Source organism: Nilaparvata lugens, chromosome X (assembly GCF_014356525.2).
Source record: "Nilaparvata lugens isolate BPH chromosome X, ASM1435652v1, whole genome shotgun sequence".
Classification (NCBI taxonomy): domain Eukaryota; kingdom Metazoa; phylum Arthropoda; class Insecta; order Hemiptera; family Delphacidae; genus Nilaparvata; species Nilaparvata lugens.
This window is the reverse complement of record NC_052518.1, coordinates 392,680-413,014: the sequence shown is the minus strand read 5'-3', so window position 1 is coordinate 413,014 and position 20,335 is coordinate 392,680. Positions and strand designations below refer to the sequence as shown.

At 33.5% G+C, this 20,335-nt stretch overlaps 2 protein-coding genes across 3 annotated transcripts in view; one reads left to right on the top strand and one right to left on the bottom strand.

The window, feature by feature from the left end:
* The window catches only part of LOC111064282 (cytosolic carboxypeptidase 6), a 115,545-nt gene that overhangs the window by 77,377 nt on the left and 17,833 nt on the right, over positions 1-20,335 (top strand). For both annotated transcript variants that reach the window (XM_039442194.1, XM_039442196.1), the window contains exons 3-9: positions 2,826-2,950; positions 5,904-5,998; positions 9,823-10,039; positions 10,915-11,044; positions 13,065-13,179; positions 15,592-15,703; positions 20,116-20,207. In XM_039442194.1, coding sequence (XP_039298128.1) covers positions 2,826-2,950; positions 5,904-5,998; positions 9,823-10,039; positions 10,915-11,044; positions 13,065-13,179; positions 15,592-15,703; positions 20,116-20,207 — 886 coding nt within the window. The remainder of the gene's footprint in view (positions 1-2,825; positions 2,951-5,903; positions 5,999-9,822; positions 10,040-10,914; positions 11,045-13,064; positions 13,180-15,591; positions 15,704-20,115; positions 20,208-20,335) is intronic.
* The window catches only part of LOC111064270 (ELAV-like protein 3), a 152,259-nt gene that overhangs the window by 118,124 nt on the left and 13,800 nt on the right, over positions 1-20,335 (bottom strand). The window lies entirely within an intron of this gene.

The window sequence follows — 20,335 nt, the reverse complement described above, 5'->3', positions numbered from 1 at the left end:
CACGTAGGGGATAGGAAACTCACGAATGAGGCATCATCACGTCTCAACTACTCAACTCATTAACTTGGAATTTTGCATATAGATTCGTAATTCACCGAGGATGGTTATAGGCATATTTTCAATCTTCAAGATTTCAGTAGGTCAAGTTTTCAAATAGAACCCTGCTAGTCTAGAATATTATTGAAGCGAAGCAAATACATCCAGTTTTGCTGTAATTGATTATTAGATTGGAAGATAATTACACTCTTAGGGGCGGTTTCCGAGCTCAGGATTTAGTCAAGTTCTAGTCTTTTAACAGCTGGAGTCAGAAAATTATCTTTTCCTACAGATACCTTGAAAAGTGACCATTTCTGCACTGATTGCAGGCTGCAAAGAATCACTTTTCCGCTCTAGTGCGCAAAGTATTACTTTGCGTACTCCAGATTTGCAGCATGACAACGCAAAATAGTTAGTAGGTTATATGGAGCACCAGTGCAGGAAAATCTAAATTAAGTTGGTAACTGTGACTGTGGTGCACGTTATAAGAATCTTGATGCGGTGGACAACAGTGGATGACAGCAGTTGACAGCACACAGCCGCCATTCAAACACACATACTACATTCTATTTTATTTATTAATAATAAAATTACACAGATATACATTTGATGCATTTCAGGTAGTTTTACTCATAATTACCCACTTTTCATATTGAATGGTAACTGTAGGAAAAACTTAATGTGAAATACGTGCGCAAAGTTCCTCTGCTGCACTCAACAAACCATTCCGTTACGTAAACGTTTCTTTCGGTGCAGCAAACTGTCACTTTGCGCACTAGTTGCACAAATAACTATTCCAAAACGGGGCGTAGTCCGTACTCGCATTTTTATAACAGTAGTCGCAGTTTTTATTTTCTCATTTCTATAATTAGAAACGTTTTTCCTTTGCGAAATGAAACATTTCTAAATAATTCAAAACAGCTGAAACTTCACACTACTTTCTCTTTATTTTATTTTGTGTTTAATTTTCTAGTTTTTTGAAATTAAATTCAAACGTGACTTTGACAATGACTACGACTACGCCCCGTTTCGGAAAGACAATTTTCTTACTCCAGCTGTTTAAAGTCTAGAACTTAGCCAAATGCCGAGCTCGGGAACCGGCCCTTCATGATCGAGAGGAGTGAGTACTCTACTATTCCAAGAATATTATCCACTTCCAAGCTTCAGAGATAACAATGGATCTAGAAAATATAGTAATTACACTCATTAATTTAGCGTTACGTTGAGTCAACCAGATTTGACCATGAATAGTTGAAACCTCATTAACCACGAAGCCCTGAAAAAATTATTTGGAATAAAGGTTTCTACCCAATCAACTAACAAAACAATGTTGAAGTTGTATTGGCATTTCAATGCACTCAGTCGTCCATGCCTGCTCTCATTTATCGGATCAAAACCCACGGGTTTATAGATTCTAAAAATACAGTTTACAGTCACTGTATTGTAAAATAAGTGAAGAGGGGGGCTCTTATTGCCGCAACTTCACCAACATCATTTTTCATGTTATAAATTGCAAATAAAAAGGCATTTATATATTACTAACCGTCAGGCTCGCTTCGCTCGCCAAATCCATCTAGCCAGGGTGCTCCGCCTTCTGAACCCCCGACTGGATCGTCCAAAAATGTGATCAGCGGGCTCGCTTTGCTCGCCTGCATTTTTCATTTGAGCATGCTTCATTCCATCAGAAAGTCACTTCGATGAAATATTAAAGTCACCTCATCACAACATTTTTAGACCCTAGCTAAACCTCTGAACCAAATTTGAACATTTTCTGCTAATTTTGGGCGTATCTTTGGCGTTATTTCAAATTCCTTCTAAAACAACATTATTACACCCCAGCTGAGCTTCTGTAGTAAATTTGAACATTTTCTGATCATTTGTTCTCGATAAATCTGAGAAAGCGCAAAAAAAAAAACGCTAGAAAAACGCAGATTTTGGGCCTATCTTTGGCGTTATTGCAAATTCCCTCTAACACAACATTATTACACCCTAGTTGAGCTTCTGTACTAAATTTGAACATTTTCTTTTCATTTGTTCTCGATAAAGCTGAGAAAAAGCAAAAAAAAAAAAACGCTGGAAAAACGCTAATTTTGGGCGTATCTTTGACGTTATTGCAAATTCCTTCTAACACAACATTATTACACTCTTGTTGAGCTTCTGTACTAAATTTGAACATTTTCTGTTCATTTGTTCTCGATAAAGCTGAGAAAACGCTAAAAACCGCTGGAAAAACGCAGATTTTGGGCGTATCTTTGACGTTATTGCAAATTCCTTCTAACACAACATTATTACACCCTAGTTGAGCTACTGTACTAAATTTGAACATTTTCTGTTCATTTGTTCTCGATAAAGCTGAGAAAACGCTAAAAACCGCTGGAAAACGCAGATTTTAAGCGTATCTTTGGAAATTTTCCAAATGGAACATACCTACCAAATTTGAACGTTTTTGGTCCGGTAGATTTTTAGATCTGCGAGTGAGTGATTGTCAGTCAGTCATTCAGTCAGTTAGTGAGTGAGTGAGTGAGTGATTCAGTCAGTCAGTGAGTGAGTGCCATTTCGCTTTTATATATATAGATTAATTTGACTTGAAAAGACTAAGCATAGTGAAATTTGAGTAGAGATGGTATATTGTGGTAGTTATGTGGTACTACTGTTCATAATTGAAAAATTGTTTTGTTTCAAATTATTGTAGCCTATTGATGTCAAAATAAAGAGCCATTTGATTTGATATGTTGTAATGTAATCGCAGTTGAGAATCAGAAAAACATTACTTTTCTTTCTGAATATAGGAAATCTTGGACGAGTTCAGCTGGTATCAGATTTTGAATACGATTTGTTCATTCGACCTGACACATGCAATCCACGTCTTCGAGTTTGGTTCCACTTCACTGTCGATAATATTCGCATTGATCAGGTGAGTGCGTTCTCAATAAAGCTACCCCTTAAAAGATCATTCTGAACGTTGCACATGGTATGAGAGTGGACTGAGTGGACCACTCAATTTGTGGAACACTTCAGATACGAGAGATCCGTAATTTCCCTCTCATCGGGAAATGCAACCCGGAAACTGACAATCCTTGAATATTAGGCCTACTTCAAAAGGTGCTCTTGTGGAAAACTTGTTTCAACGTGTATCACGGAAACGTAATATCAAATTTGGCAAGTATAGAATAGAATATTGCTTTTTTATTTGATTTTGACGATGTGACGAAGTTAGTTGAACCGTGAAATCAATCTGCAAGTAAAGAATAGAATAGAATTACGTTTTTATTTGATGTCATGGTGAAGTTTGGACAGTAATGTCCACTCTACCATCACAGAACAGAATCATAGCCACCTCTAATACAAGGCCCCGGCCTACGATATTGCAACGTCGCAGTGTAGGCCTAGAATCTAAATTAGAGAATCAGCTGGTATTTTTAAAAATCTTTTTCACCAATCATGTATTAGATTCTAGGCCTACACTGCGACGTTGCAATATCGTAGGCCGGGGCCTTGTATTAGAGGTGGCTATGATAGAATAGAATCGCTGCCTTTATTTTTTTATCTAGGAGGGCGGAGTTAGGGCACAGCCGGCCCTCTCTTACACTCAACCCTCCAATACAACGCTAAATAATTACTAAAATAAACAAATCAAATTGAGAAAAAAAATATAAATACAATATTACAAACAAGGTTAATAAATATTATTGAAATACAAAATGATAATCAATGTAAAAAATAATAAAAAACCTAAATTTTATTATAATTATGATATAAATAGAAATTAAAAATCATGTTTTTGGACTCAGGGGGCCTTGAAACGTATAGAAAACTTGAAATTAGGGTACCTTAATTTTTTTTGGAAAGCAATACTTTCCTTACCTATGGTAATAGGGCAAGGAAAGTAAAAACTGAGAATATTACAATGTTACAAAAGAAGAAGTAGAAGCAGAAAAAGAAGAAGAAGAACAAGAAGAAAAAGAATAAAAAGTAAAAGAAGAGGAAGAAAGAGGAATAATGTATATTGAATTGTTTTGAGAAATAGAAGATAAAGAAAGAAAAACTCGCCAAAGAATCCTCGTCGATTTGAGGAACCTCGTCGGTTTGGCGCGGCTGTTTTCTGGTGGTCACACCACCCCTGATCCATCTGAAAACAGCCGCGCCAAACCGACGAGGCTCCTCAATTCGTCTCAACTCAACAGGCAATGAGTTCCACAATCCACAAGCCGTCACAAGAAAGGACTTGTTAAACGTAACTGTCCTATGAATTGGGACAGCCAGCAAATGGGAACCATGCCGGGTACCACCCCGACCAATGTCACTCAAGAAGTGAAAATCTTCCGCTACGTACTTGGGTGGAGTTTTCAACACTTTATGCAGAAAGAGAACCGCATGAAATGACCTAAATTCATGTAGCTTCATGAGTCGGTCAAAGTATTCAGTCACATGGTCGTCACGTCTGAGGTTGAAGATGAAGCGGACACAGTAGTTACGCCCAAGCTGCATCCTCTGTAGTAGTTGAACAGTCATGTCAGTAGTTACAATGTCGCAATAGTTGAAAACTGGGAAAAACAAGGTCTTCACCACCTTTGTTGAAAAAGGAATGAAGTCCAAAATCTTCTTCAACGTCTTGATCCCAGCAATCTCCCTATTGCATGAGAGGTAGAATTTTCAAACTAATTCGTGAGAATTGCAAAATGACGTGACATTAGAATACAAATAGAAATGGTATATTTTTTATGGGAAAAAAGCTGCACCTGCTGAAAAATTATTTTTATGCCCGTAGAATAGAAATGCCCTGATAGTTCGATATTTTTGTGAGTTGGCAAATTCAATTTTATCTTCCGAGAAGGTAGAATATTGCAGTCTTCATCTCGCCTCTTTAAAATGCAAGCAAAATGATGATTCCTATATCTAATAAGAAACTTGATGATTTTTGCACTTCTGGTAGAAAAAATTGTGATATTTGATAATAAATAAAATCAAATGAAACCTGATAGTTTGATATTTTTGTGAGGTGGCAAATTCAATTTTATCTTCCGAGAAGGTAAAATATTGCAGTCTTCATCTTGCCTTTTTAAAATGCAAGCATCCAATGAAAAGCTTCCAAGCCTTTTTTTTCTGTGCTGAAATTTCTCACGACACTGTTGAAAGGAGAATGTAATTCGTTTATGAAATGAATGAACTGGCAGAGAGGATTCGATATTGAAAAGAGCTATTAAGAATGATGTCGATGCTGATAGCTTTGAGCCAAAAAGCGGAGAACCGTTTAAAAAGTAACTGGAGAAAATGTCTGTGAAATCATTTTATTTCCATCTTCCATCGGCTACATCTATATTCCAATTTATTCGTTACCAAGGCAACTCAATGAACGCAGCGATAAATATTTTCTCTTCTATATATGATGGTTCTCATTCATGTTTTTCCTTCGAACGAGTATGTAATACATTAACACATTGACGAATATACTTTTTTCAAGTTTGTCCGCTCATAAAAAGTTCAAACACGTCAAACAAAGGGACAAATTGCGAGCATCAGAATAGAATGACTTTCTCATTTGTTGACATGGCGAAGTTTGGACAGTAATGTCGACTCTACCACATAAAATTACTGTATATGAATCTTAGTGGAAATTTCATCCTATCTCTCCAGCCATATCCTTACAATTAGATGTTACTGGTAGTTTTCTAGTTATTGACTTTTTAATGACGTTAAAATGGCTTATTCCAAAAAATGATGGATCTCAAAAACTTTGGTAAGATAATTTTTTATTGCAAATTTCATGTAGAGTCTACGGTCTTCGGCTGTTACACCTAAAATGTAAAATATGTAAAAGCCCGCATAACTTAAGAATGAAATAATGTAGCCTATTTATCATGTTACAGCGTGTTATATTCAACATAGTGAATTTCAGCAAGAAACGTACACTATTTCTCAATGGAATGACACCACTTGTTCGTTCGCACTTCAGAAATAAATGGTAAGTTTTACCATAGATAACAAATTTTTATAATGTAAATTTATGTTGAATATTGTATTTGATGCCAATCACATATACCTTCATAAGATCAATCACATATAAGACTTCATAAGGAAGCCTTTTATGTTCTCTTAAGAATGTTTATTTATTTATTAGGTTAGCACAAACAATACAAATATCGGAAAAGAAAAAACAGGCTATTGCCCAAAACTTCTTCAATTTCCTATATTCCTATATTATATATAGGTTATGTCCATTTCAATTTTTACACCAAATCACAATCTGAGAATATAGATTATTAGAATAAAACAAACAATTTAAAATTTGGATAGATTGATAAAACTTTCGTAAAAACATGAAACAAACTTTAAATTCACAAAATAAAGAATGAAACCATTCAAATTTTGAGCTCGAAAATATCACGTTCACCTTATTAGCTACATAACAGCTGTTATGTTACCATAGACAAATAGGAAATAGAGTAGAAATAATGAGTAATTCGGTTTCCATGTTCTATTTCTGGTTCTAAGAATTGATTGATTGATTGAGTACTTTATTTATGTAGATTACAATATACTGGCTTATACACTTATATACAATAGCTTACAATACAGCAAAATTATAGATGAATTTACATAATATAGACTAAGAAAATAATTATTGAACTGTATATGATATGAAAAAGTAATTTGTAATATAATAACTATAGATATTATATTGTTATGCATCTACATAAATTGTCGGAGCTTTGGACATATCAATGTCCATTCTTCGGAAAGAATATAGACGAGAGGAAAGAATAAGAAGAGAGACAAGACAATATGAATATTAGTATAGACAAACGCCTTCCCCCTCTCCTAGAGACCAAGTCAGATTTGTAAGGTGGGTGATCGAAATCATCCAATTTGATTTGTTCGAGAAGCCATTTGGTTGCACCAGCACTGTCAGACCATCACAACGATTCCGGTCGTCGAAGTCATTTCAACTGACGTATTTCATTTTTTTATTATTAAACGAGAATCCAAATTTAATGCTGTAATTCACCCCGAAGACTTCTGCTACTGCAAATATTGACAACTGGGTAAACAGCTAGATGGAATTACGATGAGCGCTACTATTCAAAAATTAATTTCCATCTGTGACGTATTTCATTTTCCGAGACCATTCACGCACAAATATCGTCACTGATAATGTTTTCTAAACGAACTTGGATTTCTCGTTGGACTTCTGCTCAACTATTTCTTCTTGCTTGCAAAAACGAATAACGCTATATTAGGTATATATGTAACTAGCACTTGGTGGAAGAGTCAAGTGAGGCGGCAATGTTTGTAGGTTTATAAGGGCCAAGCCACATAAGGCGTTTTTGCACTGGCGGCGAACGAGTCAGCAGCCCAGGAAGCTCTTATCAGCCGATTGGTTGATTAACAGCTGATTCCTGAATGCCAACCAAATCAGCTGATACTCAACCAATCGGAGAGCTTCCTGCCCTGCTGAAACGTCCACCGCTAGTGCAAAAACGCCTTATGTGGCTTGGCCCTAACTCAACAACAATAATATTGTTATTGAAATGAGGGGGTCAGAATACAAGGGGTCCAAGTGACATTTTCCATTTTTTTGAGTTAGCTACAGTAATCGATAGCTGAAAGTGGTAAAAATCTAGTATACAAGAGGTATAAGCGTAAGTCTAATCAGTGCTGACATCTGGTGTAAAATTTTTAAACTACATTTTCAAACAGCTGTTTATTTGATTAAACAAGGGGTCCAAGTGACTTGGATCCCTTGTTTACAGTACAACGGTTGCTCGTATCCATCAAATTAAATTTAACCTTGATTAAGCCATGTCACCAAGCAAAAGATACCTCAAGAACCAATTAGCGAATCAGATAATATTGCAATGAGGTCATTAATCATTGTTCAATTGCTGGTAAATTTGATAGATTTATGTGTAGATAGGTAATTGAATTTTGTTCAGTAAACAAGGGGTACAAGTGATACTTCTTATCACTATTTAGCTGATAATTGAGAAAGGAGAGCAATTTGAGACATGAAACTGTACGTTTTATTTGGTAAAAGCCTACTGAATAGGAATAGGTGGATATCATTTCTATATTCATTTCATGAATGATGAATTAATTAATGTAAGTAAACTTTAGGCTCAATTTTCTTGAAACTAACAATATGTCACTTGGACCCCTTGTATTATAACCCCTTCATTTCGGGTCAAGCCACATTAAATTATTGGCAGTACCGATCTCAGGGCGTTTGATGGAGATATTCAGCCCCATGAAAGTCATCTTATGACTAATGTGATCGAAGGTTGAAAAAAATTACCCTCGTATCCAATGTTTCAACCTATGGAATGTTACGCTAAGTGGTAAGTTGTATCCTCAATTGACCTTGAGACCTGAAGTCACTCACTGCAGTACCGAAGGTCAGTTTTCCACGCTTCACCTGCTCTGTGAGGATCCTTCAAACTTATGGTTACAAACTTCCGGGCAAACATCTTCAATCCACTTGACCCAATGAGTACAATTAAATCTGTGGCAACCCTTAACCCGTTTCCACGTATTACTAGACTAATTTGAATCGATTCTGTCTGAGAAGTTCATTATCTCTAATTTTGAATGGCCATTCAGAGTAAATCTGTTTGGGAAAGTCAAAGTCGGTCAAGGTTGTGTAACAGGCTAAAAACCTCTCTACTGGTGATATTTATCAAAGTTTTTCGATTTGTATACTAGTAGTTCTGTGAACAGTAGACCTCGCGCAGTAATAAACCGTAGCCTCCTCTTATACTGTCCATCAGAGTAAATCCTGTCTGTATGTCGTGTCGGCGAGATATCGGTGTGAAAACGGCTAATGGCTGTTGGGGTTGATGTATCAAATATGCTAAACATCAAAAGCTAATCTCCTTCAAGACATACTGGCAACAGGACAGCCCGAGTTCAAAGCAGAGAAAGTTCGAGAGACAATACTATGTTATTTTAGTTATTAATTGCATGTGTTATGGCACGCAATCAATAGTTCATTTAATAGTGCATAAAAATTGCATTCAATGAGGCATGCAATTAATAGTCTAAACAGCAGGTGATTTTTTTAAAGTTACATTTAGATATTGAATTGCATGCAATTTATAATCCACTCGACAGTTGATTTATGATGAATAATTCGATAGTCTGATTTTTACTCTAATATTGGCGTATGAAGGGGGCTCCTTTTTCCTTTCATATTATCCTTGTAATGCAAAATTTCCAAAAACCTTGAATATACGTCGACGCGCAATTTAAAAAGGAACATACCTGTCAAATTTCATGAAAATCTATTACCGCGTTTCGCCGTAAATGCGCAACATATAAACATTTAAACATAATGAGAAATGCCAAACCATCGACTTGAATCTTAGACCTCACTTCGCTAGGTCAAGTTATCAAGTTATCAAGATAAGTAAGTTTTCTCAGGAATATGTTTTCCGATTATTACTTTTTGAGATAATATGAGCGCAATTAACTTTAAATTCTTGGGACTGATAATTTCTTTATGGTATTCTTTGATTGGATATGAAAAAATATCCTGAAAATATCAATTTTTGAGAAAGTTATTCAATTTTTTAAAATGACCAAAAATAACTCAAGGCTATTGAACAGTCAATCTTAATATTATAAAAGTTTTTGTTTTGTTTTTTAGAAAAAGTGATGAAAATCTCATTCAAATCCATCTTCATACGAATGAACAAAGTTAATTATTCTGATTTTCTCATAGCATAATGTTCTATTGCCTCATTTTGTGATTATCTCATTATATAGTTTAATTATAATTTTTTATGACAGGCAAAGGATGCCAAGAAAGAATGTTTACTACCACAAATCACCATACCACATGAGCAATTACATTCTGACATTCTCATTCACATTCGATAAAGAAGAGGATGTCTATGACTTCTCATTCAGCTATCCGTACAGTTATTCGAAATTGCAAGCGCATTTGGAATTGATCGAGAGAAAACATTTCGCCCATTTCAAGCGAGAACTTCTTGGCAAATCCATTGTAAGTATGTGAAATAATTAAGCAATATTTACTTCTTCAGAATTAATCTGAAATCGAACTTCTATAGTTCTGAATCTATCTAAAACTTAACACATAACTTGTAAAACAAGTGGCTTAATTTCTAAATATCGAGCTTCGCTCGTCATTTTTGTTTATTGATAAACAGAACACAATTCTTTAAAATGATCGTATTTATTTTTTACAGCTGGCTTATGAATTTCGGGGATGAGATATTTTGATTTTCCACAGATGCACTCGCTCACACACTTTTTTATTAACCACAGACGACGAAAGTCTCAGCTGTTTTCCCAAGGATGAATTATACTTTTAATGTCGTTCAGCGAGTTTTCCCAGGGATGAGACTTAGTGCAATCGAATTTTTATATCACAATCCTACTATGTTCCAAATTTCGTGAAAATCGTTAGAGCCGTTTTCGAGATCCGTTGGACATAAATAACCATATGAATATATACAGAAATTGTTCGCTTAATATAATAGGATATGTAGTGCATTGAACCCTAACAGTGAAACAATTTAATTCAGCAAATTGTACAGTACTGTTTGATGCAATTTCTATACATTCTATCATTGAGAAAAGATAGTATAAGAAGATATCCCATGGTATAGGATGTTCATGTTTCAAATTTCACTGTTAACTTGAATTCATACTCCTAGTATAGTTCTTTCTCGTGAAGCTATGTGATGCTCGTAGTCTCTCATTCTGTACCATTCTAACACTCTCACCCGGCCCAAAAAAATAACAATAGACAATTTAATCGGCTTGATTTAACAAGAAATCGACTTGAAATTTGGAACATAAACGATAGATTAATGTTGTATTTGTGATTAACACCTGCTTTTTTCAATTCCATAGCAAAACCGGAGGTTGGATATTTTAACTATAACGCATCCGAAAAATATGACACCTGGGCAACAATTGCGAGTTGTAGTTATAATGGCTCGCATACATCCAGGAGAGTCTCCTACCTCCTTTGTTTGCCAGGGTAAATATATTTATATTTAATTATATATAACATTTTGATAAAAAGTTAATGCTGTCCAAAGGCTATGTGGCTTTACAGAGTGGGTGAAAAGTCCGAGAACGGCTTAATATCTCATACACGAAAGTAAATTGACGGTGGGTTTGATTGGGGATCCTACTCAAATTGAGAAAACTACTTTTCAATGACTTTAAAAATCGGTTCCGCCATCTTGCATCCGCCATATTGATTGCAACTTCATTTTTTTAAATAGGAAGGTAGTCATGCGATACATGATTTCGATAGGGAATTTCAAGAAAAAATGAATGGCGGAGACCGCATATCGATATCTCAAACCGTTTCGAAGATATACACATTATTAATCAATACTATTCAAAGCAGAAAGGAGAGAAAAAAGTCTGAGAACGGCTTAGTATCTCATAAAAAGAAGTGTTCCAAGGTGAGTGTGATTGGGGATGTTACTCGAATTGAAAATACTACTTCACTTTTAAAATCTGGTCCGCCATTTTGAATGCAGCTTTATTTTTGTAAATAGGAAGATGGTCATGCGATACATGATTTCGATAGGGAATTTCAAGAAAAATGAATGGCGGAAACCGTATATCGATATGTCAAACCGATATACATTATCAATCAGTACCATGCAAATCAGAAATGATATACATTAGTGGTATTGATTAATAATGTGAATATTATCTTATAAACGGTTTCAGATATCGATGTGCGGTTTTCACCATTCATTTTTTTCTTGAAATTCTCTATCGAAATCATGTATCGCATTACCACCTTCCTATTTAAAAAAATAAAGTTGCATTCAAAATGACGTATCCAAGATGTCGGACAAATTTTTAAAGTCATTTTAATTTTTTTTTTTAATTTGAGTAGGATCCCCAATCACACCCACCGTCAAATTACCTAAGTGTATGAGATATTAGGCCGTTCTCGGACTTTTCACCCATTCTGTATATCTATTTTGTTTGCGTGCGCCGAGTGTCTCCAAACAGGACAGGCATATTCCGCAGCTGAGAAGCACAGAGCTTCTAAGAGATTTTAAGCTTTAACCTCAGAGCTTCTAAGAGCTTTTAAGCTTTAATCAGAGATTTTAAGCCTTTAAGGCTGTAGTTGTGAGAGTGCTCACATCACCACCCTAGGCAGAGCACATCAGCTTCTTAAGGCTGTGCAAAGGCTAAAAATAAACTTTCTACTCGTGATATTTTTCAAAGTTTTACGGTTTGTATATATCACCAAGCTATCAAAATTAAAAAGTTTTCTCAGGATTTTTTTTTTCAGATCATTACTTTTTGAGATATGAGCGCCTAAAGTTTATATTTTTGTGACAGAACATTTCAAATTCGGTAAGAGATAAATCCATGAGATCTAGAGGATAGATTTTTCGTGGTATTGTTGATCTAGTAAAACAAAAAGTTTCTGAAAATATCAATTTTTAAGATAGGTATTCAATTTACTGAAAATAACCAAAAATAACTTTTAGTTGAGTTATTTTTGGTAAATTGAATAACTTTTTCAAAAATTGATATTTTCAGAAAATTTTTGTTTTACTAGATCAACAATACCATGAAGATCAAATCTCATGGATTTATATCTTACGAATTTAAAATGTTCTGTCCCAAAAATTCAAACTTCAGGCGCTCATATTTCAAAAAGTAAAGATCGGAAAAAAAATATTTTCCTGAGAAAACTTTTTCATTTTGATAGCTTGATGATATACTAATCGAAATACTTTGAAAAATTTCACGAGTAGAAAGTTTATTTTTAGCCTTTGAACAGCCTTAATTTTCACTAGAATTTATAAGAAGAGTCAGAGAAGAATAATAATTATTCTTAGAATATAAGAATAATAATTATTGAGAAGATAATATTATTTAGAAGAATAATAATTATTGCCACTAGAATTAGAACCAGAGGAAGGTTTGCATGTTGCCTATTGATCATCTCATTTTTAAATTATTGCCAGAGTGAATAACGGATTCATGATAAACCGATTTTTGTGTTTTCATTGCAGGGATTATAGACTTTCTTGTGAGCAATCATCCGATTGCAATCATATTGAGAGAGCATATAGTGTTCAAAATCGTACCCATGCTAAATCCGGATGGTGTATTTCTTGGTAATTATAGGTAATATGTAGTTCATGGGTAATGATTAAAATAATATCTACAAATCAACAATACATATCACGCAAATCAAGTTCAAGTAGCCCCTTCCCCCTTATATCTTTGGAAAAGCCACACCCGCAGTAAAATGTTCATTCAATCTTATTATTCAATTCTCTATTCATATAAATAGACGAACATATACTGTACATTCCAAAAAGTAATTTCATTATTGTTTTCTGAATTCTAATTTGTGTTCCCTATAGGCTAAAGTGTGCAACTATTAAGGCTGTGCAAAGGCTAAAACTAAACTTTCTACTGGTGATATTCTTCAAAATTTTTCGATTTGTATAGGCTACTATCAAGCTATCAGAATTGAAAAGTTTTCTCAGGAAAACATATTTTTTCGATCATTACTTTTTGAGATATGAGCGCTCAAGTTTAAATTTTTGTGCCAGAACATTTCAAGTTCGGTGGAAGATAAAACCATGAGATTTTAAGGATAGATTCTTCATGGTATTGTTGATCTATTAAAACAAAAATTTTCTGAAAATAACAATTTTTAAGATAGTTATTCTGTTCTGGCCAGAAAACTCGAATTGTAGCGCCAGAATGCCAGACTGTAGTTCTGCCAATAGCAGGCTTGTGTTTGCGTCGGCGCAGACCGTCCTGCTTGCTTGGCATTGTGGATGTTATTTGTAAGTCATCTCTGTCTTTTCTCGTCGGCCCGTTGTCTTGCAAGACAAAATTGTGTTTGTCTGTCATATAATTTTCAATCGGAAATTTCTTGTAAATTGTTTGAGAGTTGTGTGTGTGAATTATGAATATAACAGCGTAAATAGTATTGAATTGAATTAATTTGAATCAGATTTGAATTTATAAAGAATCCAGTTTGAGCTTTGTTCAAAACACAGTGTATGACCTGCAAGTTGAACACAGAATCAACGAGAAGGCAGCCCGTAAGCAATAACCTGTCTATTCCCAGATTTCATCCCACCCTGAACCTGACCAAAACACCCAATAAAGGCTTCGAAGGGCAAGTAGTCAAGATTGGAATAAATTTGGTGAGTTTTTGCCTTTTTTATTGTTCATTAATGCAGAGTTTAACTGTACAAATAACCTGGCTCAAATTGAAGATTAAATTTTGCCCCTTGTTTGTATTTGATTATTTAAATAGTAAATTACAGTCCTCTGGTAGCTCTAGCCTGAGCTTTGTTCAGAACATATTCAATTTACTAAAAATAACCAAAAATAACTTTTAGTTGAGTTATTTTTGTTAAACTGAATAACTTTTTCAAAATTGATATTTTCAGAAAATTTTTGTTTTACTAGATCAACAATACCATTAAGAATAATTTATCCTCTAAATCTCATGGATTTATATCTTACCGAATTTGAAATGTTCTGTCCCAAAAATTCAAACTTCAGGCGCTCATATCTCCAAAAGTAATGATCGGAAAGAAAATATTTTCCCAAGAAAACTTTTTCATTTTGATAGCTTGATGATATACAAATCGAAAAACTTTGAACAATATCACGGGTAGAAAGTTTATTTTTAGCCTTTGCACAGCCCTAAAGTCTAGAACTTAGCTAAATCCCGAGCTCGGAAACCGGCCCTAATAGTATCTATATACATGTATATTTATACTCATAAAGAGCATCATTAACTTTGTCTCTGATTTAACACTAAACTAAATCTAACTCTCAGAGGATGAATTGAATTGTTTTTATTTCAGATCATCATTATATACATGTATATTTATACTCATAAAGAGCATCATTAACTTTGTCTCTGATTTACACTAAACTAAATCTAACTCTCAGAGAATGAATTGAATTGTTTTTATTTCAGATCATCATTATATACATGTATATTTATACTCATAAAGAGCATCATTAACTTTGTCTCTGATTTAACACTAAACTAAATCTAACTCTCAGAGGATGATTGAATTGTTTTTATTTCAGATCATCATTATATACATGTATATTTATACTCATAAAGAGCATCATTAACTTTGTCTCTGATTTAACACTAAACTAAATCTAACTCTCAGAGGATGAATTGAATTGTTTTTATTTCAGATCATCATTATATACATGTATATTTATACTCATAAAGAGCATCATTAACTTTGTCTCTGATTTAACACTAAACTAAATCTAACTCTCAGAGGATGAATTGAATTGTTTTTATTTCAGATCATCATTATATACATGTATATTTATACTCATAAAGAGCATCATTAACTTTGTCTCTGATTTAACACTAAACTAAATCTAACTCTCAGAGGATGAATTGAATTGTTTTTATTTCAGATCATCATTATATACATGTATATTTATACTCATAAAGAGCATCATTAACTTTGTCTCTGATTTAACACTAAACTAAATCTAACTCTCAGAGGATGAATTGAATTGTTTTTATTTCAGATCATCATTAATGGGATTGGATCTAAACCGATGGTGGAATTCTATTTCTCACTGGCTGCATCCAACCCTCCACTCTGTGTTTAGTTTTTTATCGGGTATTGACCAAGATAAGGTAGGTTTCACGATCTGAAGCAATTATATATGATTGAACGGTGCTAGGAACTTTTTGGGACCAATACCTTTTGGGACTAGAGGGTTCCGAGAGGATGGGCCTTCGCAGGTAGAATCAGGTGTCTCCAACAGGTGATTGGTCATTGTTAATCAACACAAATGCGTTGAACACATAGAATTAGCGAGTCAGTTGCAGGCCTATTCAACTATATACGAATATTTTTTCAATATACACTCTTTATATATTCAATTTAGTTTCAAAGTTGAATTATTACTTCCGCTACTTGATAAGGAAAATATACATTGATACATTGGCTACAATGTCATTCTCAACTATGAATGATTGGGGAAGGAACAACAGGCTTAATGCCCAAAACTGTTCCTTTCCCAAATTTAGATAGAAATTTTCCAAAAAATAGGTTATGTTAACACTTCACGATTTTTGTCCAATTTTGAGCCCAAAATATGTATAAACTAGGAATTTAGAATTTAGGAAAGTTGAAAACCAAATTAAATGAGAATACTTCACTAAATCATCACTAATAACTGAAAAATACTGTATTATAATAATTAAAAATTTTAAAACGTGAAAAGAAACTCAAACTAGAAACATTTTTGACACCATTTTTCAATATGAATTATTTAAGATTCCATTTATTTAACGGATGGTTATATAAACGACTGTTATTTGAAATTATGTAGAAATTAATGCTTTTCATTCAGTGAGAGAAGCGTGTCGAAAGATCCGACTATTGTTTGCTAATCACCTCGCAGGAAGAGACCCCAAAATTCATATTTTTCTTAGTTGGTGGCAAAATACCTGATCCAAAGTTACGGTCACCGATCTTGATAAACGTAGTCTTCAAAAAGACTAATTACGACTTCTCTTATCAGATAATACTAATATTGTATTAATTTTATTCAATACTACTCGCTTCGCTCGCCTTATCTGTCTAGCCAGGGGGCTCCGCCCCCTGGATCCCCGGCTGGTCATCCATAAAAAAGGTCAGACGGCTTGCTTCGCTTGCCTGCATTTTTCATTTCAGCTTTCTTCCTTCCCTCAAAAAGTGAAAAGAGACTTTCAGGCTCGATTAAATCACCAGTTTCTTTCAATTATTTAATAAAAAAACTACATATATAACTTATTAACTCAATAACATTATCGTGTATAGACAGGGAATGTAGGGTCAGAAAGTTATTGGCGGTCAGTGCTGGTCATTGTGCATTCCCATAAAAGAAAATCTAGATAGATGTTTAATTAATGAATATTGGTAGAAAGTGATGTAATTACAATCACTGGCCGTCAGTGACTTGCCGTCTCTACTTTCCCCGTTTATTTTTTTTTCAAAAATAAAAAAATCAACAAATGTAAACAGAACAATATGGCAAATAGTTAACAATGAAACAACAAACAAAAAGGACAAGAAAGTTATTAAAAATATTGTACTTAAAGAGAATGGTATAGACATAGATCATCCGTATAAAATTTCAAACATGCTAAACAATGATTTTGTACGGATGGTTGACACTCATGTCATCCCTTATCTAACCAAAAGTGACGTAACAGATGAGAAAAATGAAAAAGTTACAAGATGTAATACAATTGAAGAGAAGGACTTAAGTAAAATAATAGATTCGATAAAACCAAATTGGTCAGCCGGCTATGATGACATACCAATAAAAATAATCAAGGATGCTAAGTCATCACTCATCAAACCACTTTTGCACGTAATCAATGCCTCAATTACAACTGGAGTGTACCCAAACGAATTAAAAATATCAAAAGTAATACCAGCATATAAGAAAAGAGATCTATCTGACCCTCTCAACTACAGACCTTTGGCCATCCAACCTGCCCTATCTAAAATATTTGAAAAGTGTGTACTAGTTCAGTTAATTGATTATTTTGAAACTAATGGTATACTTGACAAAGAACAACATGGCTATAGAAAAAACAGGTCAACCATTACTGCTTTGATAGACTTCATAGAAAACATTTTAGAAAACTTAGATGAGGGATTAAATACTGTAGGAGCATTCCTGGATCTAACCAAAGCATTTGACAGTGTGAATAATAAATTATTATTAAATAAACTTCAAAATTACGGAATTAGAGGTAAAGAGCTTAGCTGGATCAAGTCATATCTAGAAGGACGGCAACAGTATGTAAATATAAAGTATACAAGCAATAAAAATCAGTACAATATTGGATCAAACTTAAAATGTAATAACTATTCTGTACCACAAGGATCGGTGTTAGGTCCATTTTTGTTTCTGTGCTACTTAGGGGGGTTGCCTAAATATATGTGCGATTTAGTTGAAAATAGTAAATTATGCTTATACGCTGACGATATAAGTCTGTGCATTGCTGATAAGGACTGGAACACAACAGAAATTAAATGTAACAATTCTATATCATTTAGGTACTAAAAAGTACCTAAATCATAGACATCTGCTACTTAATGATAACAAAACAAAGTTCCTCCATTTTACTTGTAGAAATTCGGAGGTAAAACAACTTAATTCCGTAAATAATGAGAAAGAAATTAAATTTTTAGGTCTATATCTTGAAAACACACTTAGTTGGTCCGTTCACATTCAAAAAATATGTAAAAAATTAAGCTCAGGAATTTTCGAGCTGAGACGACTAGCAACAATTTTCAACTTAGAAACGTTAAAAGCAGTGTACTTTGCAATGATCCACTCCCACATTTCATATGGAATTGAAATATATGGAGGAACAAGCATCTCAAACTTAAATAAAATACTCCTATTACAAAAAGAAGCAATAAGAATAATTCTAAATCTTGATAGAGAGCAATCATGCAAGCCAATCTTCAGTAAGTTAAAGTTCATGACGGTGTACAGCCTGTACATTTATAGGACAATATTATATATAAAAACTAACGAATCTAGATTCCCACGGCAAGTAGATATACATAACTACAACACAAGAAATAAAAATAATTTTACAATAAAGAAACACAATAAGGAAAAATATAAACAAAGTCCAACGTACATGGGAATAAATTTTATTGGTTGTCTCCCAGGTTGCATAAGACATGAACCTGATAGATCAAAATTTAAGGAATTGCTGAGAACATATTTGATGGATTTAGCATGCTACAGTATAAACGAGTTTACTGTAAAAAATGAATTTTATACAGTCACTAATTTCTCTTTAGCTTTAAGTTAGTTTTTAGTTTTTGACTTTTTCATGTACATTTTCATGTATGTTTTGGAAAGAAATAAATGATTGATTGATTGATTGATTGATTAAGCCAATTCATATATATAGCTCACTATTTGTAATGTAAGGGCTACCTCTGATGTGATTGCCCTAGCAACCGTTTAGTTTGTATAAGCATTCATGAAACATATTGATGTTGTCTTGGTAACTTGTCTTCACTACACTATCTGTTTTTAAAACTCTTTCAAGTGAAAGAATAACATTTCAACACACTTTTGAGTGAATACACTTCTCCATCATACGGACGTGATTTTTCCACTCGCATGATTGATTATTTCCACGTATTTTTATTTATAGCTCTATAGTAATAAATAAATAATAAAAAATAAATATAATGTTATCGCCGCTCAACATTACATTAGTTATGGACAACGTCATAAATTATTGTTTAGCAAACATAGTCAACCTATATTATAACATGAAGGGTTAATGTAAGAAACACCAGTCAAAATAACAAATACGTAAAATAATACATAGAAGAAATAACATGAATACTAGAAAAAATATTAAAATGGTTCATCTTAAAGAATAATTTGTTGAAATTCGAAAAACTCTTTCACACTATAAAATGGATTTTTAATTAACCAGCTATGTAACCTTTTTCTGAATAATTGAAATGGAGCTTCTATCCACTCATGTGGTAATTTATTAAACATTCTCATTCCAACAACTTCATAGTTATCCTGAGATCTAGTCAGCCTACAGAAAGGTATTTCTACATTTCCGTTACTCCTAGTGTTGTGGGAATGTATATTTCTCCTTAGCTGATTATTATGCAAGTTAGACAGGTAAAAATATACAGGTTTATTACTCTGTCAGTATACCGATTTGAGCGAATAACGGTTTACAATGAGCCAATCTTTCAGAATTTGTGATTATAATTTGTGAATTAGTGTAGGTGAAGAAAGGCGATTTATCAGTATTATTATTTCTATTTTGATTTTTAAGTGATGAATTTATTTTATGTATTATACTTCATTATCATGTATCATTATGAGTGTATAAGTAGTTAGTTATTTTCTTACACTTCCAAAGCTATTTGTTTATTTTGTTCCTTTCTTGTTTTGTGGAAATAAATATAATATTATTAATTGAAAGCTTAAAACATCACATGCATAATTTAACAGTTTTTCAAATTGATTTTTTTCTAAATTGTGTTTCAGAATATGGAATTGGATTTTGTAATGGATTTACATGCTCATTGTAGCTTGTTAGGCGTATTTATCTATGGAAATACCTATGATGATGTTTTCAGGTAAACATTCAATGATAAATCTTGATGACATACAGAGCAATATCCATAGCTATTATTATTCTCTTACAGATTATAAGAAGTTTTTCTATTCTACCTTTAATGACACCAATCATTTCTTCAAAAACTAA